This window comes from Saccopteryx bilineata, chromosome 3, assembly GCF_036850765.1.
Source record: "Saccopteryx bilineata isolate mSacBil1 chromosome 3, mSacBil1_pri_phased_curated, whole genome shotgun sequence".
NCBI lineage: Eukaryota > Metazoa > Chordata > Mammalia > Chiroptera > Emballonuridae > Saccopteryx > Saccopteryx bilineata.
The window spans coordinates 6,856,738-6,869,110 of record NC_089492.1 but is presented as its reverse complement, the minus strand read 5'-3'; the positions used below and the strand labels follow the sequence as shown (position 1 = coordinate 6,869,110).

General features: G+C 52.9%; 1 protein-coding gene across 2 annotated transcripts in view; it reads right to left on the bottom strand.

The window, feature by feature from the left end:
• The window catches only part of NDRG1 (N-myc downstream regulated 1), a 48,411-nt gene that overhangs the window by 16,148 nt on the left and 19,890 nt on the right, over positions 1–12,373 (bottom strand). For both annotated transcript variants that reach the window (XM_066265621.1, XM_066265622.1), the window contains exons 4-8: positions 7,436–7,541; positions 4,900–5,020; positions 4,333–4,395; positions 3,523–3,583; positions 934–1,020 (exon numbers count right to left, since the gene is read on the bottom strand). In XM_066265621.1, coding sequence (XP_066121718.1) covers positions 934–1,020; positions 3,523–3,583; positions 4,333–4,395; positions 4,900–5,020; positions 7,436–7,541 — 438 coding nt within the window. The remainder of the gene's footprint in view (positions 1–933; positions 1,021–3,522; positions 3,584–4,332; positions 4,396–4,899; positions 5,021–7,435; positions 7,542–12,373) is intronic.

The following is a 12,373-nucleotide window of genomic DNA, read 5'->3' as shown; positions in this document are numbered from 1 at the left end:
CTGGGGCTTTTATGAAAAATAATAATAATAATAATCATTTTTAAATAAACAAGGAAGCCCAGGCCACTAGCCAGAGCAGAGCTTCCTGAGACAATGTGGGCCCCCCCCTGCTCCAGGAAAGGGTGTGTCCTGCCCCTCCCATGCCCAGCCCTGCAGCGCTTGGGTCACAGTGGGCCTTTAACACCTGCTGCAGGAGAGCCCAGGAGCACAGCACGGAGGGGTGGCCCAAGGACCGTGGGTCCAAGGGCCTGCATTCTGCCCTAATTCTCTTTCTGCCTAGCTTGCGCGACCCTGGACAGCTTCCTTGAGCACCGAGAGCCTCAGTTTCCCTCCCCTGAAAATGGTACAACAACCCCGCCTGCTGGAGGACCCATGAGGGTTAAATAAGGTCATGCATACACAGCAACGGAGGGTGGAAACAGCATTTGGTAACCATTCAACACGCGTTAGCTAATTATTCCTGTTGCTAAACTAAGTGGCCTAGAGTCAGTACCAAAGATATCTTCCTTTTTCATTAATAATATGTGGATTCCTGGGACTAGAGGCATTTGTCTTGTTCATCTTTCTCTTCTCAGCGTCTTGAGAAAAGCCCAGCAGATGTTGGGTTCCCAGAGAATATTCTACTCAGGCCTCGCTTGTCAAAGCTGGCCCGGGGACCCCGATAGTGCTGGCTTAGACCGGGGACCCCGATAGTGCTGGCTTAGACCGCAGATGTCAGATACTGATATCTGAATGGCAAATCTCGAAGGCAGTGTTTACTATTCTAAGCGAAGCAGAGGAAACCTGCTTGCTTGGCCAGGCATGGGAAGTAGGGGGCGGTGAAAGGGGGTGACTAAGAGGGGTCTCGGTTCCACCGCTCCTCCGGGCAGAGGCGGGGGCACCTCCCCCCACCCCCGCACTTCGGGACCCCGCTGGGCCCGCCCTCAGGCTCACCTTGGAGGCAGCCCAGTCCATCCAGCCTTCTGCACAAGGGTTCACATTGATGAGGACCAGGCCCTCCACCATCTCGGGGTTGTTCAGCTGTAATTCAAGACACGAGGTGAGAGACACAACCCGCCAGTCTGAGATACTATGAACCTTAAGACTCAAACCGGAGATGGAAAAGGACCAGGGAAGGGCTTGTGGGGGCCTCCAGAGCAGCTGGTGCTCTCAAGCCCTCCCTCACCCCACAGAATATGGGATCGGGTCCCCCAGGGAGTGGAAAGAGGATGCCCAGCGAGGAACAGAAGCACACATGCCTGCTGGGCAGCCTCGGACAGGTCACTGCACCTCACTGCCCCTTAGCTGTCCTTGCTGTGCAATGGGTGTATCATACCATCAACCTCACAATCAGACAGGCCCATGAGTACCCTTCCATAATCAGTAAGAATTCTAGGACTTCCAGAAGAAAAAATATATATATATATGTGTGTGTGTGTGTGTGTGTGTGTGTGTGTGTAGATGATACAGTTTAGACTGTATTTTATCTGCTCAGTGTCTAGATAGCCAGACCACTTTGTATTCATGTAGCCTTTCTAACCTTTAGCAAAGTCCAGCCAACAATAGGGAGTCAGCACATATATGGTTGAATAAAATGAGCATCGTTGCATTTTAAACATGTTTTTGGTAAAGATTTTATTCGTTGATTTTGCAGAGATGAGGGTGGGGAGCAAGAAGTATCAACCCATAGATGCTTCACTTTAGTTGTTCATCAATTGCTTGTCATATGTGTCTTGACCAGGCAAGCCCAGGGTTTCAAACAAGCGACCTCAGCGTCCCAGGTCAACACTTTAGCCACTGCGCCACCCCAGGTCAGGCAGCATTGGTGCATTTTTAAACAACTGGTTGGTAAAGATACAAAGAACCCAGCAGCCCTGACTTGGGCCCACAGTAACATACGTGACAACTGTCATGTTAACACATTTCTCTTCGATTCTAGTTTAAAATTGCTCTAGATCTAAGAGTCTCCGGACTATAAAACCTCTCACAAAGAAGTGGCATAGTAGAAAACACAGTGACGTGAGGGCCTGCCCACGGTTGGCCACTGAGTGAGCAAAGCCGACAATGAAAGGTGTATCTTCAACAGCCTTGCAGTGAAGGAAGAGGAAACGCCCTCGGTCTGCGAGTGACACACACCACACACACACACACACCATACACACACCACACACACACCACACACACACATACACACACATACACACACATACACACACCATACACACACCACACACATACACACACCACACACATACACACACACACATACACACACCACACACACCACACACACACATACACACATACACACACCACACACACCACACACACACATACACACACATACACACACATACACACACCACACACACCATACACACACCACACACACCACACACACACCACACACACACACCACACACACACCACAAACACACATACACACACCACACACACACATACACACACATACACACATACACACATACACACACCACACACACATACACACACATACACACACATACACACACCACACACACCACACACACCACACACACCATACACACACCACACACACCACACACACACCACATACACACCACACACACACCACATACACACCACACACACATACACACCACACACACACCACACACACCCCACACACACACCACATACACACCACACACACCACACACACCACACACCACACACACACCACACACACCACACACACCCCACACACATACACACCACACACACACATACACACATACACACACCACACACCACACACACCCCACACACACACCACACACACCACACACACATACACACCACACACACATACACACACCACACACACCACACACACACCACACACACATACACACACATACACACACCACACACACATACACACACATACACACCACACACCACACACACACCACACACACCACACACACATACACACCACACACACACATACACACATACACACACCACACACCACACACACCCCACACACACACCACATACACACCACACACACACCACATACACACCACACACACACCACACACCCCACACACACACCACATACACACCACACACACATACACACCACACACACACCACACACACCACACACACATACACACCACACACACATACACACACCACACACACCACACACCACACACACACCACACACACCACACACACATACACACCACACACACCACACACACATACACACTACACACACACACCACACACACACACACCACACACACCACACACACATACACACTACACACACACACCACACACACACACACCACACACACCACACACACACAGACGCTGGACCACCCACCACCGTGCGGCCTGTGCTTCTCCCTGGGGTAATGGAATGATGATGGGTCATTTCTTCTTTCCTTTTGGGATTTTTGATGTGTTTCCAATTTCTTCCCTTCATCTTAAATTATTTTTGTTTAAAATGTAATTTCAAAAAAAAAATGCCCAAGAACTCACCGCAAATCGAGTGAGGATGTAGGCACCGGCCCCTGTTCCCATGCCGATGACACTCTTCAGCCTGAAAGCAGGAATGAGAACACGTGTCACAGAAGTGGGCACGGGGAGCCCTGTCCACCCTCACGGCCTCCTTCAGTCCTTGTCCCTAGGCAACCCTGTCTTCCCCAGTGTCTGTCCCGGTCAGTGTCACTGAAGATGGCTACCAGGCGAGACAGTGTGGGGACATGCAGCTGTGCTGTGTCCTCGTGACACAAAATGCATCATGCTTTATGGATTGGCCGAAGGCTGTGACCTTGGAAGAAACTGTCCCTTCTCTTCACTTCTCTCCTGACTGCAGCCCGGGCGCTCAGGGACAGTCTGACATTTACGGGAAGGCCCATTACCGCTTCTTCCCGCTCAGAAGCTTTATTTTGGATTCTCAAACTTGGCATGAAAATCAACTGGGCAAGAAATCCAAGGTATCATCGTCAGACAGAAGGCTCAAGGAAGACAGAAATGAGCACTGGAGAAAGACGAGAGGAGTTGAGGGCTCAGGTAACCCTGTCCCAGAACGTTCCATTGGAAAGAGAAAATAATGAAAGAAAAGAAGACAGGAAAGGATGGGGGGCTGGCTGTCATCAGGTGATGCCATCACCCAAGGAGATGTGACAAAACCGTGAGTCCAAGTGAGCCAAGCGAATTTCTTTCCCGAGCTTTAAACTCCAACCTAAACGTCAGTGGTCGGGCCAGATCAAGGCTGAAGGAAAGAAAGGCAGAAGCTAGACGCCCCCTGTCGCTGCAGGCTGATGGGGGGGGAGCCCTCACCCTTACCCAAACTGGTGAAGGACACCAGGCAGCATCTCGGCCAGCTGATCCATGGAGGGGTACATGTACCTTAGGAGAAGCCACACAGAGGAGTTAGCGAGAGCCCGGACCCCCGTGGGAGTGGGCAGTGAAGACAGGACCAGGCTCGAAGGGGAGGGACCACGCAGCAGCCTGCCCCCTGTGCCCAGACGCCCCCATCGTGTCCCCCTGCGCCCCTCAGTGTACGCAGCCCGCTCTGTTAAGCAAGGCTGTCTCCATCCTGAATTCTCCGCCTTTCTCTTTGTAAATCCACCCTTCACGGATTGCTTCCTGTGTTCCAGGTCCCTCCCCAAGTGTTCGATGAGTGTTACAAGCTCATTTAATCCCTGCAACGACTTGATGAGGTTGTTAGGATCCATCCCCCCCCCCCATATAAAGATGATAAATATCCCTGAGGTTGAGAGGTTATATCAGAGACTTGGCTTCACAGAAGACTATATTTTAGTGCAATAAAAAAAAAAAAAAGAAAATTAAAAGCCAGTCTAACGCCTCCCCCGCCACCTGTTTCCACCCTGCAAGGCCCCCCCCTCCTACCCCATGGGGAAGGACGCAGCGCCGTCCTGCTGGCCGGGGGCGTCCACGTGGCAGACGGCAAAATGCTGGGTGATCTCCTGCATGTCCTCGGAGTTGAAGAGGGGATTGTAGCATGTTTTGTCTGGAGATGGGGCAGGGGAGAGAGGAGAGGGAGGAGTAAGGACAGAACGAAGCAGCTCGCTCCGTGCAAAGCGTACTCATCGGTTCGTTTCATCCTGTTCAGCAGGAGGAAAGAGACTCACATGAAAGAACCCTATCTTTCATTCCCCTGCCCTGCTTCGCTCTGGTGATGAAAGGCCAGAACAAGCCATGGGGAGAGGGAGCGGGCGTGGAGGTGGAGATGGTTCATAAAGTCTACCGTACTGGCTGGTGGAAGTGTAAGATCAGAAGGGGCCTCCTGCCTCTTTCCAAGTATTCATGTCCATCACCGTCCCCATATGAGGTGGGGTTACTCCACTGATACTCTTTCTCCTTGGGTTTCCTAAACCCCCACATGGGGGATAGTAGCACAGAAGATTTTCAAACCAGGAGGAGCATAGGGGATACAGCATGAACTTCCCACTTCTTATATGGCTGTGAATGAGTCTCCTAATTCCTGAGAGCCTGAAGCAAAAGTGGCCAGCTGGTCACCAAATCCTTTTTCTTTGTTTCCTGGGCATGCTGCTGCACTACATTTCCCAGCTTCCCTTGTTATTAGAGGGAGTCATGTGATCGGGTTCTGGCCAATAGCATGTGATGCTTGCTACTTCCTGGAACACCTGCTACTCAGTCCTTCTAGGTTTCTCTCTCTCTTCTGTCATCTACAGGCCAGATGCAGAGGGTCCAGCAGAAGCCTCGGAGGCTCCAGTGCATGGCAGAGCCACAGCTGGAAGGAGCCTGGGTCCCTGAGTTACCGCGTGGAAGGTGCCGCACAGACTGCCCACTGCCCACTGAGTTGTGAAAAGAGTGAGCAGGAGTGTATCTTGCGGTAAGCCACAGAGGTGCCGGGTCTTTTGTTACAGTTAGTTAGCTTACTGTGACTAACGACGAGCCTCTCTAAAACAGGGGGAGCATCACCACCACGTGCAATCTCCTTTCCTCATCAGAGCCCAGTGAGATACGGTGACCTCTCCCAAAGTGCCCAGCATGGGATCTGATACATGACGGACACATGGGGACACCCAAGGGAGGAAGTGGATGAAAGAGACTTGAGAGTAGAGGAAAGAGATGGTTTTCAGTGACTGACATCATCTCCAGCCTCTAGAGTATTAACAAACTGTAGGGGGAAAAGTGTAAACTGGGAAGTCTGTCAATCAAAAATCTAGCAAGCGCCTGACCAGGCGATGGCGCAGTGGATAGAGCGTCGGACTGGGACGTGGAGGACCCAGGTTCAAGACCTCGAGGTTGCCAGCTTGAGCACGGGTTTGAGCAAAAGTTCATCTGGTTTGAGCAAAAGCTCACCAGCTTGGACCCAAGATCGCTGCCTTGAGCAAGGGGTTACTCGGTCTGCTGTAGCCCCATGGTCAAGGCACATATGAGAAAGCAATCAATGAACTATGGTGCCACAACGAAAAACTGATGATTGATGCTTCTCATCTCTCTCCGTTTCTGTCTGTCTGTCCCTACCTATCCCTCTCTCTGACTCTCTCTCTGTCTCTGTAAAAAAAAAAAATAAATTAAGCAAGCATGAGCTTGCAATGCTCAAATGTAGAGACGACTGGACCAGCAAGGCCTCCATGTGCCTTCTGAATTGTCCCAGGAAGAGTGGCTCTTATTCGGCATAATTTTAACACTAAGTAGCTCTTATTCCATTCCTATCTGTGAGAAATGGGGATCCCACATATGGTAACACTTTCTGGTAATCTCAAGAATTCACCGTCTAAACATTCATAGCGGCGGTATTCAGAAGAGCCAAGAAGTGGAAGCCATCCAGATGTCTATCAACTAAAGAATGGGTAAACAAACTGTGGTATATCCATGCAATGGAAGACCACTTGGCAAAAGAGAATGGACTAATACATGCCACAGTGAGGATAAACCTGGAAAACATCACAAAGGAAGCCAGTCACCAAAGACCACCTACTGTGTGATTCCATTTTTACGCAATGTCTGGAATAGGCAATCCTTAGAGACAAAGAGTGGACTAGTCCTTGCCAGGAACTAGGAGGATAGGAAATTGGGGGTGATAGATAAGAGAACAGGATTTTTTCCAGAGTAAATAATGTGCTAAATTTTATTGTGATGATGGTTACACAACTCTGAAAATACTAAAAACCATTGTATTCGTTAACTAAAAGAAGTCACTGTCACACAGACAGACAGTGGGGCTCTCCCTGAATTCCCAGCAGCTCCAGGCACATAGACAACTCCGTGTCCCCATGCAGTGCATTCCAGACTCTCTGTATCTGTGGCAAGAGTTCTTCCCAGAACAGCTCCAAGAAGTCCCAGCAAGAGAGTGGCAGCTGGACTCCCTGCCACCAGCCCTTCCTAGCTGTCCTCTTCCTCCAGCCTCAGTGGGAACAGGCTCACTAGGAAACCAGGGGTCCTTGGAACTTACGGTTCATGCCAATGTCGTGGTATGTGAGGATGACGGGCCGGCTTCCCTTGGGGGTCCCGCACAGCGTGACGTGAATGGAGCCATGCAAAGTCTCAATGTCCTGCTCCTGAGGAGAGCAAGCAAACAGAGGGACCCATCATATGGGACGTGCAGCATCGGTGTGGCTTAAATACTGACTGCAGACACCCAGGGTGTTTCCAGCTATGCTCTGAGGAAGCTGCAAGTACCTTCTCCTTTGGTCATGAGTGCACTGGGCTTGGGACGGCAAATTTCTGCCCAGAGAACCCTGTCCAAGAGTCAGGGAGGGAAGGGGAAGCAGAAGATCGAGAGAAAAAGGGTTTAACCCACTAGGGGGCTGTGGAATCAGGGGAAGGGGACCAGGTAGACATCCCACCCTTTGAAATCCATGCTTGTCAATCTGAGACAGGCAAAAGGAGGGAGGGAAGAAGGGAGGGAGGGAGGGAGGGAGGGAGGGAGGGAGGGAGGAAGGAAGGAAGGAAGGAAGGAAGGAAGGAAGGAAGGAAGGAAGGAAGGAAGGACTATATAAGCACTGGAAAAATCCAGACCTTCGAGCAATGCCCTCCCCCCAGTGGGGCCACGGATCATATGCTGGGCCCAGCCTGGCCCTGAAGTTGTTGGAGGAACAACGGTCCATTGTAGGGGCCACATTCTCTATTGTTTTCCCAGCTGACCCACATGGCGCCCTCTAAAAATAGGCTAGGCAATGTCCCTGCCAGCCTGGGACAGCAGGGTTCAAATCCAAGCCCCACCCTTCCCCAGCCCCCCTGAGCCCCAGGTCAGCAGCTGTAAGAGGAGAGTGAGCTGCCCCACCCCCAGGTTCCTGAGTGGGGGAGGTGAGCTTGGGGTCTGGTGGAAAGGGGATTCTCGGTACACGGTGGCAGGTATGGGACACCCAGCCCTGGCTGGCATCAAGGGTGTTCCAGGCAGCCCTCCAGGGGTGGGGATGAGTAACAGATGTTGACTCATCACTTTGGAGGCGTTAAAAGTGCACAGCTGTGGAACCGGAACTAAATCTGTCCAGGAAGGCAGGGCTGCCTCTGTCTGATAGCTGTTATACCCTCAGGGCCTGGCACAGCTGCCTGCTCACAGCAGGTGCTCAGGATCTGCTGGGTAATGACTGTCCACAGGAGGCCGAGGTCAGGAGAGGGTAAGTAACCTCCCCAAGGTCACACAGCTGGAATGTCACCGCAGGACCTGAACCCGAGATGGTCCAAGTCCAAAGCCTAGACCCTTTGATGTCTGCTTTACACTCTGTGCCAGGTGTCAAATGAAGAAGAGAAGACTATACTATGTGTGACGTGCAGTGACCCTCTCACGAGGAATGCAGTAAGTCAGGCCCCCCGCCGATGTAACTGTAGGTGGCTTTTTACCTCCCAGCATCCCCAGACACCAGACACCCTCGGGGCACGTCCTGAGGTACACTGGTACACTGGCACAGAACAGAGAACCCACGTCTGCTCCTCCCCAAACGTGTATCTGGCCCACACTGCAGAAGTGCGCCCAGGTGAGCCAGACACAGGACACACCATACCCGTGGACTCTGCCTCGTAGCATCCTCACCAGAACAAACGTCCGGTTTATAGCCGCCTCTCAACCTGACCGCCAGTTCCCAGGGGGACAGGCTGGCTCTGTGATCGTCTGGCTCTGTGGTCACCGGGTTCTGGCCCAGAAGAGGCACCTAGAGATCTGCACCGTCTACACGGCCCGCGAGCTGGGAAGTGGTCAAATGGCACCCCCCCCCCTCCTGTCTACACTGCTGGCAGCAAACACAGCCCCTACCACCTCTCGGGTGCTTTGGCTTCAGAGCTTCATGAACTATGGCAGACCATGCCGGTTGGCTTCCCAAACACATGCTGTTTCCTTCTTTATGACAGGATGCCCAGCAGTGCGCCCGATAAATTCTCCCCTTCCCCATCTCCCTTGTAGCCAAGGGTGGTCCGAAGAATCAGTTCCAACGAGATGTCAGCAGAACGAGCCAGAGTTTTGAAAATAATTTTTCTCAAAGGGTCAGACTTGGCCTTTTGATTTTTTTTTTCTTTCACTCTTCAACCTGCTTACTACCTAGAACATGAATGAGACATCTGGGGAGTCAGCAGCCATCTCATGAGCATGAGGACAAAACTACATGCTCAGGATGACAGAGCAGAAAGGAGGTAGGAGTCTGGGACGGTGACATTCCCGCCTGCTGGACTAGGCCTTCTAGCTCAGCAAAAATAGCGAACAGCGGGTTGGACACTATTGAGTGACGTGACTCTGAATGATACATCCAGCCCGTGCCCTCGGCCAAGTTGCCAGACTTTCCTTAAGAGTTCTTTCCCTCAGCTGTAAAACAAGGTCAACATCAAACCCACCCGGTCCTGGGGATGCTCCCAGGACTAAAACCGTGGTGAAGAGACCCACAAGTGTTTTGCAAATTGCTGGCTTCCCTCCGTGTCCAATGTTATGGAGGCCTGTCCCCGAGGTGATCACTCTGAAGCCGCAGGGCCAGCCCCCGTGGCTCAAGTCAACAGGTTGAACGATTCAGGGGAGCTCTGAGGCCGGCTGCTGTGGCCTCCATCTGTAACCCACCTGCCCAGCAGACTCTCGGGAGGCACTGAGGGCTTTGGGTTCTAAGAGGATGACAGGCCCTAGGTCCGTCCTCCTCCGGTGTGCAGGGCTGCCCCACCCCTCAGTCTAGCAAGCCCCGCCCCTCAGTCTAGCAAGCCCTGGACAAGGCATGGCCCGAGGGCGGAGGGCACCCAACGGAACAAGGCGAAGAATGCCGACGTTGGCTAATCACACACAGCATCGACTAAGGCAAGGCTTCTCCAGGCAAGAGAGCCAAATCATGAGAACAGAGGCTCACGACCACCATAGTTTTTGTGAAATGACGTGAACCATCTTCCTGGTTCCTGTCCGGTGCCCACAATGGGGGAGGGGGAGGCCTGGTTGAGCCACGAATCTTACCCTCCCCACTGGGTCAGGAGCACGTAAAGAATGGCGGGTGACCAGGAGGGGCACGTGTGTGGCGGGAACACAACAGTATTCACGGGTAAGGACGGCCATCCCCTTACTGAGCAGGTGCTATAAAGTGGGGACACCCGTGTCACTGAGGAGAGAAGCCAGCTAGGGGGCTGAAGCCCAGTGGCTGAGGGCGCACGCTTGCAAGGTTGAATTAAGGTTCCGGACAGGTCCTTAGGTCTCCGAGCTCTGCGCCCCAGGGCTGCAGCGGACCCCTGGGACGCCGGGATGGTAAGAAGACCTCAGAAAGGGCAAGCTGGACCTGTGGCTACTCCCCCCACCCCACCTCACCCCATTCCTCGGGTTTCCTTACTGCTGTCATCATCACATCAAGAAAAAGAAAAGAAATGTAGTCGGAAATGAGCTGCTGCAGGAACGGAGGCGTCAGCCTGGGAATACAGCATGAAGCCGGACCCACAGGGAGGACCTAAATTCTCCGGGGAGAACGAATTAGGAGCAGTCTTCCTCGGTGGGCGGGGCGTCCACAGAGCAGGGGGCGGGGCAAAGGGCTAAGGGAGTAGAGGCTGTTGATTTCCTTGTTCCTGACACCTCAGGGACAGTAATGCTCCCCCAGTTTTACAGATTAGAAAACTAAGTCCCTGGGGGGTCGGGCAACTTGCCAGGCCACTGGCCTAGGGCACAGGGCTGGCAACAGCGGAGCTGATCGGAACCTGTCTGTCCCCTGCACCTGCTTACCAGAAGAGAGAGACGTCTATAGTAGGTCAGCCCAGTGGCCTGGATGGGACTGACCCCGGGATGCTGGGTGGGGGAGGCGCTCCACGGGGCGGGGGGGGGGGGGCGCTCCCAGGAAACCCACAGAGGAAGGCAGAAGAGGCAAAGCCTCATGTGGCATTGACCCAGATGAGCACCACCGCCATCTGTCACGGGGTTTGCTCCACATCCCAGTGACTTCCCTAGGATGTGGGGGCTGGGGGCGGGCGGGGATAGGAAAGGGTGGGTTGAGGATTTCCAAGCCTCTGAGTGCTGCCCACCTTCAGTCAGGGGGCAGGAGAACAAGAAGCGACTGTGTGGAGAGAAAGGAATTAAAAGGTCACTGTTTCCATCTTCCCTGAGTGCCGAGCCGCTTCTAAGAGAAGGGAAAGGGATCAGCCTCGTCCCTAGTCCCCAACGAGGATCAGATGTCCCCCTGGTCCAGCTCGGCCAGACCAGGACCCCCAGAGCTGGAGCCAGAGTTCGGGAACCCCTGCCCACCAGCCTCCAGCCCCAGCCCCTCTGCCTCTGCTCCCTCCACCCGGAGGCCCCATGGGTAACATCCGCTGACTGCCAGCAGGGCCCTGGTGAGCACACAAACACAGATTCCATGGAAACCAAATCCAATCAAACCATCTGAATAACAAAAGATCCAGGTGGAAGGAATTAGAAACAGCAAATCCAACTGGAGAGGCTGTCTGGGAACACCAGAAGGATGACAGGAAGGATAGGGGACTCAACTCCGCGCCCCTCCTCCCCATTAGTGACATGGACTTCGATCCAGACCTGGAGACCAGTCAGATTGCATCCTGTCTCCTTGTTGAGTGACAGCAAGCAAACCTCTGACACCCTCTCTGGGCCCAACGGTATAACAAAGATGGCAATGATTAAATGAGACGAGGCGGGAAGAGAGGTCGGCCTGGTCTCTGGTGTAGTTAGTGCTCAAGAGACATCGGCTACCACACGCCCGTGTTCCTTACATATTTAGGAGTCAGAGGGACCACCAGGTAGGACTATCTTGACAGTCCCCCCTTGGCAAGTTTCTCAGCATCTCCAAACTGGTCTGTCACCTGCCTAGAAAGGTAGCACCTCCCCACCGTGGCAAGGAAGGCCTGAAATAAGGAGTGGGCATGCAAATACTCACTCCTGCCCTCCCCTGCCCTCAGAGGCCTTCAACAAAACCTCCCCTCCTGGAGCGCAGGGGTA